The sequence below is a fragment of the Scleropages formosus genome, chromosome 14, assembly GCF_900964775.1.
Source record: "Scleropages formosus chromosome 14, fSclFor1.1, whole genome shotgun sequence".
In the NCBI taxonomy this organism is placed as follows: Eukaryota; Metazoa; Chordata; class Actinopteri; order Osteoglossiformes; family Osteoglossidae; genus Scleropages; species Scleropages formosus.
Genome location: NC_041819.1, coordinates 25504656 through 25524919, shown reverse-complemented (window position 1 = coordinate 25524919; position 20264 = coordinate 25504656). Strand labels below are relative to the sequence as shown.

The 20264-nt window shown below is 55.6% G+C and overlaps 2 protein-coding genes across 9 annotated transcripts; both read left to right on the top strand.

The window, feature by feature from the left end:
• The first annotated feature begins 291 nt into the window (after positions 1-291).
• LOC108931948 (immunoglobulin-like domain-containing receptor 2) lies at positions 292-8226 on the top strand. 5 transcript variants are annotated; one of them, XR_003798127.1, is made up of 10 exons: positions 292-394; positions 2467-2796; positions 3708-3827; positions 5753-5809; positions 6132-6278; positions 6455-6610; positions 6731-6878; positions 7030-7555; positions 7782-7927; positions 8090-8226. XR_003798127.1 is itself a non-coding variant. In XM_029257703.1 (9 exons), exons 1-9 carry the CDS (start codon positions 346-348, stop codon positions 7818-7820), a joined length of 1569 nt encoding a protein of 522 aa, XP_029113536.1. In that variant the 5' UTR covers positions 292-345; the 3' UTR covers positions 7821-8226. The 5 variants fall into 5 exon arrangements, 4 of the variants coding, with proteins under 4 accessions (XP_029113536.1, XP_029113535.1, XP_029113537.1 ...); XM_029257703.1 differs by having other exon boundaries at positions 7785-8226; XM_029257702.1 differs by having other exon boundaries at positions 7782-8226.
• Positions 8227-13309: 5083 nt separating this feature from the next.
• tmem39a (transmembrane protein 39A) lies at positions 13310-19065 on the top strand. 4 transcript variants are annotated; one of them, XM_018748033.2, is made up of 9 exons: positions 13310-13595; positions 15793-15958; positions 16231-16453; positions 16599-16682; positions 16766-16891; positions 17115-17442; positions 17794-17981; positions 18090-18210; positions 18311-19065. In XM_018748033.2, exons 2-9 carry the CDS (start codon positions 15852-15854, stop codon positions 18664-18666), a joined length of 1533 nt encoding a protein of 510 aa, XP_018603549.1. In that variant the 5' UTR covers positions 13310-13595; positions 15793-15851; the 3' UTR covers positions 18667-19065. The 4 variants fall into 4 exon arrangements, with proteins under 4 accessions (XP_018603549.1, XP_018603553.1, XP_018603551.1 ...); XM_018748037.2 differs by having other exon boundaries at positions 16766-16914; XM_018748035.2 differs by having other exon boundaries at positions 16766-16920.
• The last annotated feature ends 1199 nt before the right edge of the window (positions 19066-20264 follow it).

Below are 20264 nucleotides of genomic sequence, written 5' to 3'. Positions count from 1 at the left end.
TCCATGATGTTTATTCTCGCTGACATATTTATTTCTCCCAAAATGATATTTATTCAATTGTCGCACTGAAATGAACGCACACTCCTCACTCAGAGTTTGTGTCTCGCGCCCCAGTTTACAGTAATTACTGTAAAAAATAAGTACAAAGAGCACGAAGAAGTAACTTTGTTGCCCCACAACAAGTTCTGGTAACTGTTCCACACGCGCGTTCAACTCGTCCGCCCCCGCGGGGGGTCGGTCCAGAGTGCGGCGCCGCGGCGCGCGCTCCCGTGCGCGTTTCCGTCCACTGGAGCGCGCGAGGCTGCGGATCCGACCGGAGCGGTGTGTGAGATCGGGAGAGACATCATGTCTGTGCGCGCGGGGCGCCTCGTCCTTCTGTGCGTCTGTCTCGCAGGTAGGACCGCTGCTGCGTGTGCGTGTGCGTGTGCGTGTGCGCCGTACTGCTCAAAAGTACGTGTACCACATTATAATTTATTCCCGACACCACGACACACAAGACAAGCGGCTCTTCTTCTCCCTCTTTTCGCCTCCAAGATTCTTTCACTCTGATCAGGGTAATAATTACTGTTTCATACCAGGGTAAATCCTTACTGCTGGTGGTGTTATACTAGTAACTGTCCTGACGAGTTACTCAGTACTCAGTCAGAGGTGTGTGTGCACGCGCTCTGTGGGACCTTTGTGGTGTTTCTCCACACCCGCACTCAGAGTGACTGTTTTCCCAGGACTGCAGGGGTTCGAATCCCTGTGTTTCTCTCCGCTTCCCGCTCCTCCGCGGCCCAGCGTTCGAACCCCGCTTCGGTTCGTTCCGCGCTGGAACTGGCCTCCCCCTGCAGGTGGGGGTGGGTTACCGTGGCAACGGGGTGGAAGGGCCGCTGCTATGCAGGCCTGTGCCCCCTCCCCCACGCTGCGCTCCTAACGGTTCTCGTTCGGTAGTCGAACGACCGACCTGGAGTTGACAGCAAGTCCCCCCCCACCGTGCCCCTACCCCCGTGGATCAGCAGGCAGCCGGGGGGGGGTTGCCTCGCCTCTGCCGGACAACGAAGATGAAGGAAGGAGGGGCCACACGGGAGCCGCGTGCGAGGAACGCGGAACGCTCTGGAACCGGAGCCCGAGAGCGCAGCGTGGCCCCTAGCCTAGGTGCGGCCCTTCCTGTGCCCCCCCACCCCCTTACCCCGGGCCTTCCTCTGTTGACACAAGGGAAGGAACCATCAGAGCACACACACAGGGTGTCATAATTATGAGTGTTCCAGGGAAGGGAGGCTCACTTGAGGGAAGGAACTACGTTTACTCTCTGTCTCTGTGTGTGTGTGTGTGTGTGTGTGTGTGTGTGTGTGTGTGTGTGTGTGTGTGTGTGTGTGTGTGTGTGGGGCACGGTGGCACAGCGCCTGGGCGGTGCAAGAGGACATGGGTTCGATCCCCGCTCAGTCTGTGTGGAATTTGCATGTTCTCCCCTTGTCTGTGTGGGTTTCCTCCGAGTGCTCTGGTTTCCTCCCACAGTCCAAAGACATGCTGTTCAGGTTCCCCCATAGTGTGTGAGTGACAGAGAGAGTGTGTGTGTGTTTCACTGATGTATGGGTGAATGACCCATTATAAGTAGTGTATCTAGCAGTGTAAGTTACCGTGGTAAATAAGGTGTGTGGGCTGATTACATAGAGTTCATTGGAAGCTGCTTTGGAGAAAAGCACCTGATAAATAAATAAATATGATGTATGTTTACTCCAGGGTAATACAAGCACTCCTCGCTTAACGACCGAGTTCCGTTTCTACGACTATGTCGTTAAGCGAATTGGTCGTTAAGCGAGGAGCCACCCCTTAGCGATATTTCAAGCCTACTGTACTGGTAGTGGGTTTGTGTCACCCATCTTTAGATATTGTTTTCTGTCACCTTTGCACCGTTTCTAACATTTTCAGTATATTTAGTACATTTTCGCCGACATCTTGTACTATGGGGTGCACACACACACACACACACACATTTTCAGAACCGCTTGTCCCATACGGGGTCACGGGGAACCGGAGCCTAACCCGGCAACTCAGAGCGTAAGGCTGGAGGGGGAGGGGACACACCCAGGACGGGACGCCAGTCCGTCGCAAGGCACCCCAAGCGGGACTTGAACCCCAGACCCACCGAAGAGCAGGACTGTGGTCCAACCCACTGCGCCACCGCACCCCCTATGGGGTGCACAATAAAGTACAAATTTATAGACGAAATACGTAGTCTTGGAGATCGCGAACGCTACTGTAGTGAATGCTGACCGACTGCGGGAACGACGCTGACGCTGACGCCGAGAAAGGGTGATGCGAGATGAGATGCTTGACGCTGAGACGCCGCGCTGCCGTTTCCACGACCGAAGTTCTCGTACAGCGTGCGATACCGAATGGTCGGAGAGCCGGTCGTTAAACAGGTAGGTCGTTAAGTGAGGAGTGTCTGTAACTGCTTTGGCTCTGTGCACCAACCCTTCACAGTGACAGGGGGCGCCGCTGTGCACGTCACCGTGGCCGACAGGCAGCGCCATGCGATGCTCTTCCAGCCCGTGGAGCTGCGCTGCCACTTCTCCAGCTCGTCCTCCCAGGTGCCAGTGGTCCAGTGGTGGTACAAGTCCTACTGCCACGATGACACGCGCTCCTCCTTCGGCCTCCCGCAGCCGCCGGTCCCCCGGGGCCCCGGGTCGGGAGCCGACGCCCGTCTGGACTGCGCGGACAGCGGGCGCACCGTCCGACCCGTCGCTTCGGGTCAGGGTTCCTCCATGACTCTGGGAGAGTACTACCGCGGGCGCGACATCGCCATCATCAACAGTACGTGTGCAGTGAGTGTGTATGAGTGTGAGTGTGTGTGTGTGTGTGTGAGTGTGAGTGTGTGTGTGTGTGTGAGTGTGAGAGAGAGAGAGAGACAGAAAGAGAGAGAGAGAGAGAGACAGAGAGATAGAGCAATAACTGAACCCCAGGGCCTCTGGAAGCTCAGCAGGACGTTTTCCCATTGGTTCTGTGCCATCATCAGACCTTCTCCCTGTTTACCATGTTTTCCTCTAGTGTGCCATTCAAGATGAGGTAAAGGATAGAGCAACATAAAAATCACAGAATGATGAAACTAGTTAATTTAGTTTCGTTTTTTGAATGTGTTTAAGTTGCAAGAGATTTGCGTTGTCAGTGGACACACGCATCCCCAGGCCGCTGGAGGCCAGTGAGTGGGGGTGTAGAAATAAATACACACACACACACACACACACACACACTTAGTTTGTCATCTCAAGGTATGTCTGTCCTGAAACTGGCCTTATTGTCCTTGTAGTGCTCTTTGGATGGGGTGCCTGGTAACACCCTGGTTACACCCCCGGTAAAACCATGGCAACATTTACCAGGGAGAAAAGACCTCTGAAGAGCTGTTAGTCTCTTAGTCCTGCTGATTTACCGCTGCTGAGTTTGTTGCAAAGCTTTTATGTGAAGCTGTTTCTCTGCACTGTGTGTGTGTGTGTGTTCGTCCTCCTTTTCTCCACTGGGTTTGCTTATTCACACACAGTGTGTGTGGAGAGAAGTGTGTGTGAAGAGCGCTGACACACTGGAGTGTTCGGTGGACTCTCACTGGATCGGTGGTTTAACTCCACTGAAATTCCACATAAAATCCAGTGTAGTCCAGTAAACTCCTGGATGACCTTTGACACCCCCCCCCCCCCCCACATCTTCTGTCCTCTGCCATCCGTGCTGTCCAGAGGCTGACCTTCGCATCAAGCAGCTGCAGTGGGGAGACACTGGTGTGTACTTCTGCAAGGTGATCATCTCAGATGACCTGGTGGGTCAAAATGAGGCCCAGGTGGAGCTCCTGGTTCTTGGTGAGTGAATGCTGACCTCATAAAGTTAATCTCATTTTTTATCACAATTCATGCATTCATACGGTTATGACTAACATGAAGGTCAGGAGGTCAGTACACAACATGAGTCCTCTCACAGATTCTTTAAGTAATTGTCCGACTAGTTCTTTCCAGGTAACTGTCTCGCTAGTCCTCTCCCGGTAACTGTCTCAGTAGTTCTTTCTTTTGCTGCTGTCATATATGCTGCTTCTCAAACACAATATGACCTCCCCTTACTACCATTCAGCCCTCGAACCTTCAGGTACAGGTTTCACTCCTTCCTGGTGCTTTTCCTGATATTACATATTGCTGATATTATGCATTATGGCAGTATTCAGTTTTGCCCTCATGTTTCTCAGACACTCCATGCGCTGACCGCTGATGTGACCGCTGTTGTTCCGACTTTCCGTTCAGTGCCGGTGCAAAGAACTATTTTCGGTTCTTTTCAAGCGGACGACCCTCAGGGATCAAAGGACCATGTACAATATGAAATACAGTGACGTGTTACTATGGCAATCTTCTTAGCCTGACCCTGAGCAGCAGCTCGTGAGAAGGAAACTAACGTCCTATTTCTTAAGGGAGTGTATTCAGTCTCGTGTCCCATTATTACTGTGGTAATTTACCACAAGCCTCTCAGTGTTACCATAGCGATGGCTGAACGCGGGTCACAGGAGTAGTAGAAACACCGGTTCTGAGGCAGCTGAACGGAAAAGCACTGTATGTGCGGTGCATCCCGGGAAAGGTCCAGACAAGCAGCGTTTCCTTCCTGCTACATTCTACTGTGACTCGTGGACTTAGGAACACAATGGGGTCCACAAGTCCAATGTCCATAACTAATTTTCCTCATAACTCTCCTGCCTCTGGCGTCCTCAGCTGAATTCATGGAGAGACAAACACAGCAAAGACCAAAAGTGTGTTTGTAATTACTTTTGTACTTTTGCTCACACCTCCAGAGTCACTTTACTACTAAGGGGGCACCAGGTCGCAGGTGATTACAGCCTCCGCCTTTTACCTCCGAGGATTTCAGGTTCAAGTCCCCCCTCCTGCTGCAGTGCGCTGGATCAATGCAGCACCCTCAGTTACTTGAGTAAAAATGACCCTGCTCTATAAATGGGTAAATCAGTGTGAATTGCTCTGGAGAAAACGTATCGGGTGCATAAAGCCCTCGGGTGATTGATTTGGGTTCCCTAACAACTGCAGAGTAAAATTCTAAAAAAAAAATCAAGACTCGGATGGTTTTCCAGCCGAGCTACATTTAAACCGGAAATAAAAATGTTGTTGAAACAAACTCCTGTTGAGTCCCTGCTGTTGGCTGAGTCGTCCCATAAACGTGCGCGACGTTCCCCACCCCGTTACCGATCGGCGGCACCCAGCACCCGTAGGACGCACGCAGGCTGCGGACACTGCGGGGCTGAGTCGAACTGAGGTGGCCCCGCACGCCTGCTCTCTTGCTCTTCGCTGCCGCTCGTTGGCCTGGAGGAGAAAAAAAGTACATTTTAACAGGCATTTCAAATGAGCGCGTGCGCTGGAAAGTATTATATCTACAGAAAATGGTGCGAAATGACCGTCTGCGGGGCGAGGAATCGGTGCACGCAATGACCGTGTTTCATGTCTGTACCTTTAAGAAGAGGCAGCTCATGTACTAAGTGTGTCCTTCGTCTCAGCGGCGAAATAAGCCAAACGTAACGTCCGCATACATGATACGTATTCGGCTCGGTTGTCCGGACCAGAACCGGGGACTCCAGCTGTTTCCTGCCATAGCTACGGCCTGTCGTGCTGTCCATGGGACCGGTGGGACCTCCTGGTTCTGGTTCTTCTCTCCATTAGTGCTGTCTGTCCGCACTTGTCTCCTAATCCTACTAATCTCTGACCTTTGCCCTCGGCCCCCTGCTGCTCTCTCCCCCCAGGTCGCATGAGTGCGGCAGATGACCTCCTGCCTGATATTGATGTGGAGATCATGCCAGGTATGGCTGTGTCTTCCCCGCTGCTGCTTTGGTTCCCTCCCCCTCACCTCTAACTCCGCCCTGTCGCCTATAATATCCAATCAGCTCAGTCTCATTACCATGCGTCCGATGTCGTTGCGCGCAGACGTCTTGCCGACAGCAGTTTTCAGCGCATCCAAGTGCTGCTGCAGCGGGCAGGTTGTCGGTGTTCACGATGGTGCTCTCAGACAGTACTCATCGCCCTCTGCTTGCTCTACAGAGTGATTGCGAGGCGTTGAGGTTGATCACGATGATGGTGACGGTGCTCTCAGACAGTACTAATGGCACTCGGCCCTCCCCGCAGAGTGGGTGTTTGTGGCGGCGGTCACAGGGGGCGGCGTAGCCGTCCTCCTGCTGGTGGCGCTCTGCTGGTGCCAGTGCTGCCCCCACTCCTGCTGCTGCTACGTCCGCTGCTGCTGCTGCCCCGAGACGTGCTGTTGCCCCCGGCACCGTGAGTCTGTGTTGCAACACACGCACACACACACGCACACACACACACACACACACACACACACACACACACACACACACACACACACACACACACACGCGCACACACCTGTTTCTGCTCCATCTTCGTCAGACTCTGCTGTTGTGATATTTGTTAAACCTGTTTCCTTTGCTAAGTGTACGAGGCAGGGAAGGTGCCCAAGACCGCCCAGGTTGCTCTCTACCCACACTACTACATGCCCAGTGTGCCCACAGTGGTCTCCACAGCGCCCCCCTCGCTCGTCAGTCCCAAAGCGACCGCCGTGGCCTCGGCGGAGAACCGCATGACGAGGGGTGAGTGTGAACCGTCCGCTGTCCATGTCCTTCAGCGGGACGCCCCCCACGCGGCTGTCTGGCAGTCGTTTGCGTTCCTGTTGACCGTGCGGTTGTAACGCTGCTGCTCTGCCCCCGTAGCCCAGAGTGTGTCAGAGCTCAGCTCCCTCCGCGACGGGGAGTCCAACGGTCATCACACCTACCGCCACGGTCAGAGGATGGAGCTGGAACCCAAAGCGGACCACAGGGATGGTCCGAGGGACAGCGATGTGCTCCCTCCCCAGAGTCGGTGAGCGAGAGCTTTGTGTACCTATGACTGTATCCAGATTGATGACCGTGTCCATTGTGAAAACAGTGTTCACAGTGGTAAATATGGCCATAGTGATAACTATACTGGTGACTGTACCTATACTGAGAACCACACTGATGACCGTGTCCAGATGGAAGCCACGCTCGGAGCACCTGCAGAGGAAGCCCTTGGGGACATGTGGGAGGACTAGGTCTCTGGACGAGCTTGAGGACTTTGCCAGTTCGTGTGACCGCCGAGGCCGGTGGACAGAGTTCCGTGGGGTCGAGGACAGCTATGGGCTGGAGATGCAGAATCGCTCCCTGGGGGCGGGGCCTCGGCTGAACGACGAACGGGACGGCTATCGGTCACGCAGACACGGGAAAGAGTCCACCTGGGGTCACCGCCTCAGCCCCCCACCCTCCCCCCGTGGGGAAGGTCGTAACTATGACGACGCCCTTCTGAGCAGCCTGCTGGAGGAAAAGGCGCGAGGGCGCGTTGGGGGTGGAGAGCACTACTCCAACCCATCTCCTAGCAACCGCACCGAGGAGGAGGACTCCCTACCCCCCTATACAGAGAGGAGCACCGAGCCCAGCGCCTGGCCCTTCTCATACCAGCGGTCCCCCAGTGGCCCGTCGTACACCCTACAGGAACGGAGGCAGGAGCGCCCCCGCAAGACAGTGAGTGAACCTGCAGGACACATACACGTGTCGAATACTGACTTGTGTGTCACCCCCCCCCCAGCACTAACACTCTGTCCTCTGTGGCTGGAGAGGTCACTGTCTCTGTCAGTGCTCGATGTTGGCAGTGGAGCTGAGCTGCAGTTGTGTGTGTGTGTGTGTGTGTGTGTGCGCGTGTGCGCAATGGGCCACAGTGTGTCTCATATATGGCTTCTCTGTTTTACAGCAGAACACACTCCTGAGCAGAGATGCCCTCATTGTGTGATGCCCTCAGATGTAGAAGAGTGAGAGTGGAGACCACCTCCAGTGGGAAGGAGGACACACACCATTGAACAACTTAAGTGTCGAGATTGTAGCTCCAAACACCGTCCAGTTATGTAACTGATCAGTTTACATTTTAAAGTGAAATTTTCACTAGTTTATACAACTAATTATAATAACTGATAGCAAAAGAAAGTCATTAACACATGAGACAGCAAATCAGTCGTCACGTGTAATCACTGAATACCACATGTTCATGTTGACGTTTGGCAGGATGCATGCGGTGCAGTGTACCGCGGTGTTTATGGAAGAAGACAAGTGTGAAGGAACCTAGAGTCACCATCACTGAAGGAATTTTCTTCTAGTAAAAGATGTAAAAATTCCTCTCAGCTGCAGTGATGCCAATAAACGATTGTTATTACAGTGTGTTATCAATGAGTCGCAGTGGGTGGAGCTCCAGGGACACACAGTGGAGACAGTGTCTCTCAGAGGTGTGTGTGTGATGCATGTGTGGCTCCATGTCTGCGTTTCTACTGTCACATATCTTGGTTACGTCAGTTGAACGAAGTTTTTAATATCCATCCATCCATCCATCCATCCATCTTCTAGGCTGCTTGTTCTTCTAGGGTCACGGTGGCAACAGGCAGAACAGAGCAGCCCAGACATCCCAGTCCCACGCAACTTCCTCCAGCTCAGTCTGGGGGATCCCCAGTCATTCCCAGGCCAACTGTGAAATATAATCCCTCCAGCGGGTCCTGGGCCGACCTCGGGGCCTCATCCCAGTTGGCCGTGCCCGGTATACCTCCAGAGGGAGGCGTCCAGGGGCCATCCTTATCAGATGCCCGAATCACCTCAACTGGCTTCTCTCAATGTGAAGGAGTAGCAGCTCTACTCTGAGCTCCTCCCGGATGTCCGAACTCCTCACCTTGTCACGGAGAGTGAGTCCCAGCACCCTGTGGAGAAAACTCATTTTGACTGCTTGTATCTGGGATCTTATTCTTTTGGTCCTTACCCAAAGTTCATGACCATAGGTAAGGGTAGGGACGCAGATAGACCGGAAAATAGAGAGCTTCGCCTTATGGTTCAGCTCCCCCTTCACCACTACAGTCCGGTACAGCGACCGCATTACTGCTGCTGCTGCTCCCAGTCTGTCGCCGATCTCACGCTCCCTTCTCCCCTCACTCGTGAACAAGATCCCAAGATACTTAAACTCCTCCACCTGGGGCAAATTCTCTCCCCTTACCTGGAGGGGGTATGCCATCCTTTTCCGTGAGAGAACCATGGACTCAGACTTTGAGGTGCTGATCCTCATCCCAACCGCTTCACACTTGGGTGCAAACCTTTCCATTCCGTGTTGGAGGCAACCATGTGACGGTGCCAAAAGGACAACATCATCTGCAGAAAGCAGAGACGTCACTTTCCAACTCCCACACAGAATGCCCTCCTGACCTCGGCTGTGCCATGATATCCTGTCCATGAAAACCACAAACAGGAGTGGAGACAAGGCACAACCTTGGCGGAGTCCAACACCCACATTGAACAGGCTTGACTTATTGCCTAGTATACGGAATCCGAATGGCTCGCAGTAGTAGCCCCGGTACCCCATACTCCCTAAGCACCTTCCACAGAATTTCTCGGGGAACATGGTCATAGGCCTTCTCCAAGTCCACAAAACACACGTAGACTAGATTAGCGAACTCCCATGTTTTCTCAGTTACCTGTGAGAGGGTAAAAAGCTGGTACACTTTTCCACGGCCAGGGCGGAATCCGCATTGTTCCTCTTCAATCCGATGTTCAGCTATCAGCTAGAGCCTCCTTTCCAGTACCTTGGCATAGACTTTCCCAAGGAGGCTGAGGAGTACTTGTATCTATGACAATAAACTTGAAACTTGAAGTGTGATACCCCAATAGTTGGCACATACTTTCCGGTCCCCCTTCTTAAAGATAGGGACCACCACCCCAGTTTGCCAGTCCAAAGGCACTGTCCTCGAGGTCCATGCAACGTTGCAGAAGCGTGTCAACCATGACAGCCCTGCAACATCCAGAGCCTTAAGCAGTTCTGGGCGGATCTCATCCACCCCGGTGCTTTGCCACTGTAGAGCTTACAAACTTCCTCAGTGACTTCCACCAGGGGATTTGGACTCTGACAGCCCGGAAGCCTCTGGCCCTGACTCCTGTAAGGGAAGCATATCACTTGGGTTTAAGAGTTCCATAAAATGCTACATCCACCTCCCGACAATGTCCTCATGTTTCTCCACCTTTGCTGAGCACAGCTGGAGTGAAGCTCCTCTGACTCCTCCTGAGCCACTGGATGGTTCTCCAGAACCTCCTTGAGGCTGCCCGAAAGTCATTTTCCATAGCCTCTCCAAACTCCTCCCATGCTCTGGATTTTGCTTCTGCAACCGCAGCTGCTGCTGTCTTTTGCCTGCTGGTACCTGTCTGCTGAGTCAGTCCCCAGAGCCAACCAGGCCCTAAAGGCCTCCTACTTCAGCTTGACGGCTTCCCTCGCCACCGGTGTCCACCAGCATCCACCAGCGGCTCGCTTTAAGTCGCATTGAGGCGACCCTCTCGTCCACCGGGACAAACTCCAACTGTATGGCAGTCAGCCGGGGGCTTATGTGTATCCCCACACCCACCTGGCACTTCTCACCCTGTGAAACTCCTGAGTAGGAGAGAGACCGCTCCCCATCGAGGAGTTTGGTTCCAGAGCCAACACTGTGAGTGGAGGTGAGTCCAACTATATCCAGTTGGTGTCTCAACATCCCGCACCAGTTCCAGCTCCTTCCCCACCAGTGAGGTTACATTTAACGTGCCAAGAACCAGTTTCTGTCACAAGGGGACGCGAGACCACTCACCACTCTGCCCCCTCCTGCTGCCTAAAAAGCATTGCACCCAACCCTGATGTTGGACCTTGCGGGTGGTGGGCCCACGTGGCTCCCCACATTGCCTTTTCGGGCTGAGCCTGGCCGGGTTACGTGGGCTGCTCAGCCACCAGGTGCTCACCCAGGAACACTATCCCCAGGCCTGGCTCTAGGGGTAGGTCCCGGTGACCCTACTCCGGGCAGGATAAACATTGTACTGTTTACTTTTTTCATGGGAATTTTTGGATTGTCTTAATCTGGATCTTCACTTCAGACCTGTCTGCCATGGGAGACCCAACCAGGAACGTACTGCTTCCGACGATATAGCTCTGGAGATCCCTAAATCACGTAAGGCCTTCCACCATGACAAGGCCCTGATCCAGGAATGGATCATATATTCAGAAACAAACATAAAAAAAAGTCGCTATAGCGATGCAGGCCCAAAATTCCATGGGTCCCCGGAGCAGGAACAGAAAGCAGCTGCTAGGGGGAGTGATAGTTGCCTGGCAACCAGCACAACGAGATCAATGATAACAGGAAGTCTCTATGCCAATGTCATGGGATGCACACCGGTCCTCTCTCTCTCTCTCTCACACAGACACACACTGAGCCCCCAGTGCGGTGTGATGAGACTGAGACATAACTGAACTGTGAGGAAATTGACTGAGTGGAACCACAGGTGCCTCAGAGTGTGGGGCTTACAGTACTGAGTACTCCTGCAGTAGAGTACAATTACAGTATTGAGTACATTTACAGTACCGAGTATCAGTGCAGTTGACAGTCCACACACTGTAAAGTTTGTCTCTCCCCAGTGGAAATACTGTACTGTATTGTACCCTGCTGTATTGAGCTCTCTGTTATCTTTTATCTAAAGCGACATACATCTCAGCAAAAAATACAATTTATGCATTACATTGAGAGGAGACACAGCTGCAGACATGAAAGTCTCAAGCAAACCTAGTTTGTTCCCTACCATTTGTTGCACCGAGGTTCATTGATCAAGTAGGTGCATAAGACAAATAGACAAATCCTGATACCCACATTAATTTCTTTCTTTTTTAATGAAATATTAGAAGATAGGGGGTGTGGTGGCGCAGTGGGTTGGGCCGGGTCCTGCTCTCCAGTGGGTCTGGGGTTCGAGTCCCCCTTGGGGTGCCTTGCGACGGACTGGCGTCCCGTCCTGGGTGTGTCCCCTCCCCCTCCGGCCTTACGCCCTGTGTTGCCGGGTAGGCTCCGGTTCCCCGCGACACCGTATGGGACAAGCGGTTCAGAAAGTGTGTGTGTGTGTGTGTGTGTGTGTGTGTGTGTGTATTAGAAGATACACAAATAAGCAAGTACAACGCCAGAGTAGTGCCTGAATGAAGGTTGTATCTGGGGATGCTTCTGGAGTTACGATGCGTGAACAGTTACACCGTAAATGAGCTGGAGAGATCTTGGGCAAAGTGGATCTGGAAAAGGTGGGTTTTCAGACCCTTCTTGAAAACAGACAGAGTTTCCACAGTTCTGAGTGACAGGGGAAGGTCATTCCACCACAACGGGCCCAGAACCGAGAACCTCCGAGCTTTGCCTTTCGTGCGCGAGACCACCAAGCGAGCAGAGGTAGATGAGCAAAGGGGCCTGGCTGGGGTGTTGCGGTTGATCAAGTCCTGTAAATAGCCGGGGGCAGTTCTACTGATGCATTTGTACACAGTAACCAGGGTTTTGAATTTGATTCGGTCAGCTACAGGAAGCCAGTGCAGGGCGATGAGTAGAGGAGATACATGGGAGCGCTTTGGCAAATCAAACACAGCTCGTGCAGCAGCATTCTGGAGAAGCTGCAGAGGTTTGATGGCATTAGCAGGAAGGCCACACAGAAAAGAGTTGAGTAGATGGTTCCGGGTGAGGAAATCAGACAGTTGATCACAGGCTGCCCGCTCAAGGGTTTTGGACAAGAAGGATTCGGAGAGCGGCTTGAAGTTGCAGAGGACAGCTTTGCGGGGAGGTCCAGCGCGAACCGGGCAGCTTGATGGTGAGAATTTATCAGCGATCGCTTCGACTTTGTCTCTGAAAAACAAAGCAAAGTCTTCAGCAGTAAGAGAAGAGGGAGGAGGAGGTGGCGGGGGACACAGAAGGGATGAGAAGGTGGCAAAGAGACTGTGTGGTTTTTTGGATGCAGACTGACTGCATTTTGTTGTGGAAGATGCAAGGAGGGACACGTGTCTTTAGTGGGGCGGTGACAGCAAGGAATTCCGTGGAACATTAAATTAATCCAGCACAAAGATCAATGGAAGTGTCGGTGCGCCAAAAAGCAAACGTGCTCTTTGGTTTCTCTCGTTGCTTCGCGGAGGACAAAAACAAAAACTTCATTTAATCGCCGTCATTATTATTAGCCGAATTTCATTTCCATAAATGAAGAAATTCTCCACTTTTCCGATCAGCGCGGTCTTACACAGTTACAGTGAATAAACATGTTTGCGTAAACTCCAACATGTATCTGTATTGTCGCGGCTCCCGTGCTTCTCTACGCACAATAACTTTAAACCGTTCGGCTCCTTCTCGCTCTTTAAAAAAAAAAAAAAAGACGGAGGGACACGTGTTGCGCCGCCCGTTCTGCGCAAGCGTACTGCACCACGTGACACCCTTCCCTCCCTCCCAGCTTGCTCGCGTCGCGGGCTGATGACGTATGTAAAGAAGGGGGCTCCGCTTTGCCACGTCGTTCGCGCTGCGAAGCCGCGGGTTCGAGCGCAGCTGCGCTTCGTTCTGTTTGTCGCGACGGTGCTTCGCTGCCTCGGTCCGGTTTGGTCCCGCCTCGGTGTCCGGCACGGAGCGACTTGGGCCCGTTCGTTCGCCTCCGTTCGGCTCCGGTTCGCCAGGATGTGTCCTGCGCTGCGCTGACTGATGTCTCCGCGTCCACGGCAGGCGCTGCGCGTTCATGTTGTGTAAGTACTAACTAAGTGCCTTAACTCGCTGCGCTCATGATCCGGCCGTGTCCGTCCAGGTTCCGGTTCGGCGTTTACTGCCCTGAGGCTGAGCGACACGAAATACACAAACTAGCGCGGCAACGACCGGGTTGGTTCGGGATGATGATGATCATCAGGATGATGATGATGATCACGATGTGCTCGCGCTCGGAAACACGCACGGACGGTCGTCACGCGGCGATCGATCCCGACCCGACTCGAGTCTCAGCCTGTTGAACCGCGCAGAACCTGCGGACTCTGAGTGTTGGGTCGCGTTTCCCTTCAGCCGCACCTGGACGCGTCTCCGCGCTGCAGCGCCACCTTCTGGACGTGCTCCTCCTGTCGACAGGACAGGGGAGAGCGAGGGAGGACAGGGGAGTGCGGGGAGAAGCGGGACAGGACAGGGAGGACAGGGGAGTGCGGGACAGGACAGGGAGGACAGGGGAGTGCGGGACGGGATAGGACAGGAGAGCGGGGAGAAGCGGGACAGGGGAGAGCGGGGAGAAGCGGGCCGGGGAGAGCGGGGAGAAGCGGGACAGGACAGGGAGGACAAGGGAGTGCGGGACAGGACAGGGAGGACAGGGGAGTGCGGGACGGGATAGGACAGGGGAGAGCGGGGAGAAGCGGGACGGGATAGGACAGGGGAGTGCGGGGAGAAGCGGGACAGGACAGGGGAGAGCGGGGAGAAGCGGGACAGGACAGGGAGGACAAGGGAGTGCGGGACGGGAGAAGCGGGACGGGAGAGCGGGGAGAAGCGGGATAGGACAAGGAGGACAGGGGAGTGCGGGACAGGACAGGGAGGACAAGGGAGTACGGGCCGGGCCAGGACGGCATAGGACAGGGGAGAGCGGGGAGAAACGGGACAGGACGGGGAGAAGCGGGACAGGACAGGGGAGAGCGGGGAGAAGCGGGACAGGACAGGGAGGACAAGGGAGTGCGGGACGGGAGAAGCGGGACGGGAGAGCGGGGAGAAGCGGGATAGGACAAGGAGGACAGGGGAGTGCGGGACAGGACAGGGAGGACAAGGGAGTACGGGCCGGGCCAGGACGGCATAGGACAGGGGAGAGCGGGGAGAAACGGGACAGGACGGGGAGAAGCGGGACAGGACAGGGGAGAGCGGGGAGAAGCGGGACAGGACAGGGAGGACAAGGGAGTGCGGGACGGGAGAAGCGGGACGGGAGAGCGGGGAGAAGCGGGATAGGACAAGGAGGACAGGGGAGTGCGGGACGGGACAAGGAGGACAAGGGAGTGCGGGACAGGACAGGGAGGACAAGGGAGTACGGGCCGGGCCAGGACGGCATAGGACAGGGGAGAGCGGGGAGAAACGGGACAGGACGGGGAGAAGCGGGACAGGACGGGGAGGACGGGAGAAGCGGGACAGGGGAGAGCGGGGAGAAGCGGGATAGGACAAGGAGGACAAGGGAGTACGGGCCGGGCCAGGACGGCATAGGACAGGGGAGAGACGGGACAGGATAGGGAGGACACGGGAGAGTGGGACGGGACAGGGGAGTGCGGGACTGGCCGGGACGGGCCAGGATGGGAGAGGACATGATACGGAGGAGAGGACAGGGGAGTGCGGGACGGGACAGGACGGGATACGACAGGGGAGAGCGGGGAGAAACAGGACAGGATAGGGAGTACAGGGGAGTGCGGGCCAGGACGGGCCAGGACGGGATAGGACGGGAGAGATGGAACAGGATAGGGAGGACACGGGAGAGGACATGATATGGAGGAGAGGACAGGGGTGTACGGGACAGGACAGGGAGGACAGAGGAGTACGTGACGGGAGAGACGGGACAGGATAGGGAGGACGGGAAGAGTGGGGCTGGATGGGACAGGGGAGAGCGGGACGGGAGTGTGGGACAGGATAGGGAAGACAGAGGAGTGCGGGACGGGACAGGACAGGGGAGGACGGGTTGGGACAGGATAGTGCAGTGTTGCTCAGCAATGGGGACGCCGTGGCCGGAGAACACCGTTTGCACAGTGGGGTCCACTTGTAGCTCCTCCAGTTCCCACTGATGGGGCCGATTGCTCCGCAGCGAGCGTCTGTTCCCTAGCAGCACCTCTCCCAGGCCCACGTGGTGTGTGTGTGTGTGTGTGTGTGTGTGTGTGTGTGTGTGTGTGAGACGGACACTCTGCCGCTTCACCGCAGCTCCTGCGCGTCGCTCCCTTGCAGTGGTGGAGAAGGCCTGACGTCGCCACGGGGAGCAGCCGGGATCAGTGGGGTCACTGGACATGCCCGTGGGTCGCAGGGGTCCGAGTAGACAGCAGCTGAGCCGCTCCGCTCTGCCCTCCCTGCAGACGCTGGTGGGGAGCAGCAACGGCACGGGGCTCAGGAACAGGTGAGCGTGTGCGGACCCTCGGGGTCCCTGCCTAATACGTCCGCCGCATTTCACGTGAAATTGCGAGACCCGAACGTATCGGTCCACGGCGACGTCCGTCTCGCGGAAGCACGGAGGGCGTCGAGCGGGTGGACCGAGACGCGCGGACCGAGACGCGCGGTAGGACACTGGAGCGGACGCCCGGTACGCGGCATGTTCGTTAACTCCGTTTGCGTGCAACTCGGAGGCCCCGTTGGTCACGAGCGGCCGCTGCTCCCTGTCGCCTCCTGCAGGAGCAGTGCTTCCGTGGGTGTGTGTGCCCCCCCCCTGACGGCGCTCATCACCCCGGAACCGGTGAGACACTCGCGTATCCCTGAGCTCCCGCTGGACAGCAGCCTGCTCTTCGAGCTGATGCTCTTCCTGTACCTGCTGGTGGCGCTCTTCGTGCAGTACATCAACATCTACAAGACCGTGTGGTGGTATCCGTACAGCCACTCCGCTGCCTCGACCTCGCTGGTGAGCGTGTCCCACGTGCGCGTACACACACGCTTCCAGGGACAAGTCGGATACGCTTGAGGTTGACGTGCAGGCTGCATTTGTAACGTGCTCGCGTGTGTGTGTGTGTGTGTGTGTGTGTGTGTGTGTGTGTGTGTCTCTGCAGAACTTCCACCTGATCGACTACCACCTGGTGATCTTCATCACAGTGATGCTGGCCAGGAGGCTGGTGTGGACCATCATCTCGGAGGTACGACTGCAGCAGCAGCAGCCCCTGCATCGGTCTTGTCGGGGGTTGCACGCACTTACCGTGTTTTTTTTTATTGCGTACAGGCCTCCCAGCAGAGCTCCAGCTCGGCGCTGCGGTACCTGCTGCTCATCGCCATGCGGCTCACGCTGCTCACGCTGTGCGGGTGGCTCCTCTGCTGGACACTCGTCCACCTCTTCAGTAAACATTCGGTGCTAAACCTGCTCTTCCTCGGGTACCCGTGAGTGTGTCGTTGCCCCGGTACACACGCACGATGAGCGACTCTGCGTCTGCACGTTGTTTCCTTTGCCGCGTTTTACCGCATGCCGTTACCAGCGTTAAAGTCACTTATTTGCGTTTACACCGACGCTTGCAGCCAATCCCGAGTTCAAACCGACGACGTGTCTGCTAACTGCCACCCGTCCCCCTCCGCAGATTCGGTGTGTACGTGCCCCTTTGCTGCTTCCACCAGGAGGGCCGGGCGCAGCCCCCCCCCTCCGTCAGCTACTCGTACCTGGAGCAGAAGGCCGATGGGCGGCGGCTCCGCCCCCGCGACTTCCTGAGCCTGTTGCGCGAGAACCTGCGGGAGCAGCTGTCGAGTCCCGCCCCCGTCCCCCCCCACACGTGCCCCGTTTCCCCGGAGCTGATCCGCAGCGAGGTGGAGGACCTGAAAGCCGACTTCAACCGGCGTATCAAGGAGGTGCTTTTCAACTCGCTCTTCAGCGCCTACTACGTGGCCTTCCTGCCGCTGTGCTTCGTGCAGGTGAGTGGGGTCACCCCCCCCCTCCCGCCCCACATTGGCCTGAACCTGAGCTTTAAGTTGGCACATTTTCAGGGTTTTTTAACCGAGGGGTTGACAAACGAACGTCTCTGGAAATCTTCACCTCAAATTCTGTGGGCCAGCAGGTGGCGTAGTGGTTAAGGGGCATCGCCTTTCGCTCAATGTGCAGAACTGAACGGCCTCTGAGGAACGAATTAACGTCCTTGTTAGCATCGTGAGGGCAACGTATCACACTGGCTCCTCAGCGCGCGCACACACACGTACCAGAGCACGAGTCTGTCTTCTCGTCTCCAAAGCTGTGCGCCATAGGTGTGACGTGCCGGTTTTCCGCAGAGCACGCAGTATTTCGACATGCGCTGGTCGTGCGAGCACCTCATCATGGTTTGGACCAACGCGTTCGTCATGCTCATGAGCCAGCTGCTGCCCCCCCGCTACTGCGACCTGCTGCACCGCTCGGCCGCACACCTGGGCAGGTGGCAGAAGCTGGAGCATGGCTCCTACAGCAATGCGCCGCAGCACCTGTGAGTAACGCATGTCAGTGGCGCGTGGCCCATCTGGGAGTTCGGTTCACTCGACGCGTCTCTCTGTGTGTCTGTGTCCCTCCCCCCAACCCCGCCTGTCTCCCGCAGCTGGTCAGACAATACCATCTGGCCCCAAGGGGTGCTGGTGCGACACAGCCGCTGCCTCTACAAGGCCGTGGGGCCCTACAACGTGGCGCTGCCCTCGGACGTCTCCCACGCCAGGTTCTACGTGAGTGCCTGTCCGCCGCGCCTCCCCCGCTGCCCTTGTCCATTTTGGGGGTGTGTCCTCTGGGCTCTGACTCCTCCCTCCCACCATCTTCGCCTCGCAGTTCCTGTTCCACAAGCCACTGCGCATCCTGAACCTGCTCATCGGCATCGAGGCGAGCGTGGTGCTCTACCAGCTGTACTCGCTGCTGCGCTCCAGCTGCTGGAACAAGACGCTCTCGCTGGGACTCGTCCTCTTCTGCAACTACTACGTGCTCTTCAAGCTGCTGCGCGACCGCATCGTGCTGGGCAAGGCCTACGCGCAGCCCCCTGCCGGCGGCGGCAGGACCTCGGGCCTCAAGTCACATTGAAGCGCCGTCGATGGACTCAGATCTTATTTTCGTACGGTTCTATTTTTCACGCAATTGTTTATATATTTAAAAACAGATCTTTTATATTTTGTATACAGTTCTTGCCATGAGACAAGGGCACAGCGGTTGTTTGCTGCCGCTCCCTGTACGCGGGGGGGGGGTGGGTGCCAGCAGTCTGAGGAAGCAGCTGTGCGTGTCTCCCCCCCCCCCCCACCGCTCTCAGGGCGGCAGTCTTCGTTCGCGCCTATGTTTGTCTTCTATTTTTCATGAACGTCTCTGGTCTTTACCAGCCCCCAGTGCCTCTGCGTACGAAACTGGTTTCGTTTCCTCTGTGCCAAATGGCCAAAAGCCGCTCCACTGGAGGGTGGGGGCATTCTGGACGCGGTAACGCAAACGCTGTCCTCAGGTGCGGTTGGGCTCTGTGAGCAGCGCTTGTCAGGCGTGTGGTGTCTCCAGCGACAGGTTTTCCGCAATGTCAGTATGAGAGAATAAAGCAAACTTAAAAACAACAGCTCTTCCCTGGAAGGTCTCTCTCTCTCTCTGTCAGACAGAAGCACCCAGAATGTGGAATTATTTTCAATCATTATAACAAAAGGTGTAAAACTTAGTGGTGAATCACATTTATTAATTTATCTGATGCTTTCCTCCAAAGCAGCTTACAATTATTTACACTGCAGAGTAATTGTACTGGAGTAATTTAGGATAAGTACCTTGCTCAAATTCAAACATCTGACCCAAAGTGTGCTGAACTTACTGGAACTGGACTTCTTTGCAAGAAGTGCTGTAGCGTTGGCCCAGCATGAGCGGAGAGGCCGGGCTTTGGGGAAGGCCACTGAGCCAGAGGGTGGACGCGGGGCAACACCAAATGCGAACAGCCTGCGGAGGACAGGTAGCTTAGCGCAAAGTTGTCTTCCGCGGTGCTGAAGCAGCTGTCGGGACCAAGGTCCCGGTGCCTGGCAAAAAGAAGGGCGGGCAGGGAGGGCCGGGGACGCTGAGGCATCGAGGAGGAGCAGCAGAAGACTGGGGCTCCTAGGGGCTGTACTGGGGGGGAAAGGGGCACAAGGAGAGAGCGGACATGTGGCCAGGTGTGGGTAGCAAGACCCCATGCATCCATCAGTGGCTGAGAGCTGAAATTAGTCCCTGGAAAAACTCCCTGTTTAACAGCGCCTGTCATAAGAGAACGTGTAGTGAACTGACCAATGACCACACCCTATTGGCTCTTTGATTAGAATGAAGATGGTGAGTGGACAGTACCGGGGTACAGGGGGCATGATATGAAGTGTATATTCCTGTGGGTAAAACTCACTTCTGGCTCCTGTGTATGAGGCTTATATGAAGCGAACAGTTACCTTTTGAGGAATCCAGAAGATTGAACAGACTGCAGCTGTGTGTGCGCGTGCATACAGTGGTTGGGGGTAAAAGGCTTTTCAGTGTTGTGCTCCTAACCCTTTTGCCATAACAGCCACTGGCCACTGCAGCTCACGCGCTCCCCGAATCCTTCGGCACGTTCCTGAAGTCCAGGCAGTGGCTGACTGGCAGCGAGATGATGAGCTGCTGACTGCAGCGGCGCTCAACACGTACAGAAAGCCTCCTGGTGCTTGAGCCATAGTAGCACTGCCAGGATTCCTGGATTGCCTGCCCTCAGTGACCCTCTTCTCCCAAACACTACATGACATGGGTACGAGAACCAGTGGCACGAACCCCTCAC

Excerpts from the sequence above, each read along its gene's own strand:
- LOC108931948 (XM_029257702.1), top strand. The coding sequence starts at position 346 with ATGTCTGTGCGCGCGGGGCGCCTCGTCCTTCTGTGCGTCTGTCTCGCA. Across the intron at positions 3,828-5,752 it reads GGTGGAGCTCCTGGTTCTTG|GTCGCATGAGTGCGGCAGAT; the intron begins GTGAGTGAATGC and ends CTCTCCCCCCAG. Across the intron at positions 5,810-6,131 it reads TGATGTGGAGATCATGCCAG|AGTGGGTGTTTGTGGCGGCG; the intron begins GTATGGCTGTGT and ends CCCTCCCCGCAG.
- tmem39a (XM_018748033.2), top strand. The coding sequence starts at position 15,852 with ATGCCCGTGGGTCGCAGGGGTCCGAGTAGACAGCAGCTGAGCCGCTCC. Across the intron at positions 16,454-16,598 it reads CCGCTGCCTCGACCTCGCTG|AACTTCCACCTGATCGACTA; the intron begins GTGAGCGTGTCC and ends GTGTCTCTGCAG. Across the intron at positions 16,683-16,765 it reads TGTGGACCATCATCTCGGAG|GCCTCCCAGCAGAGCTCCAG; the intron begins GTACGACTGCAG and ends TATTGCGTACAG.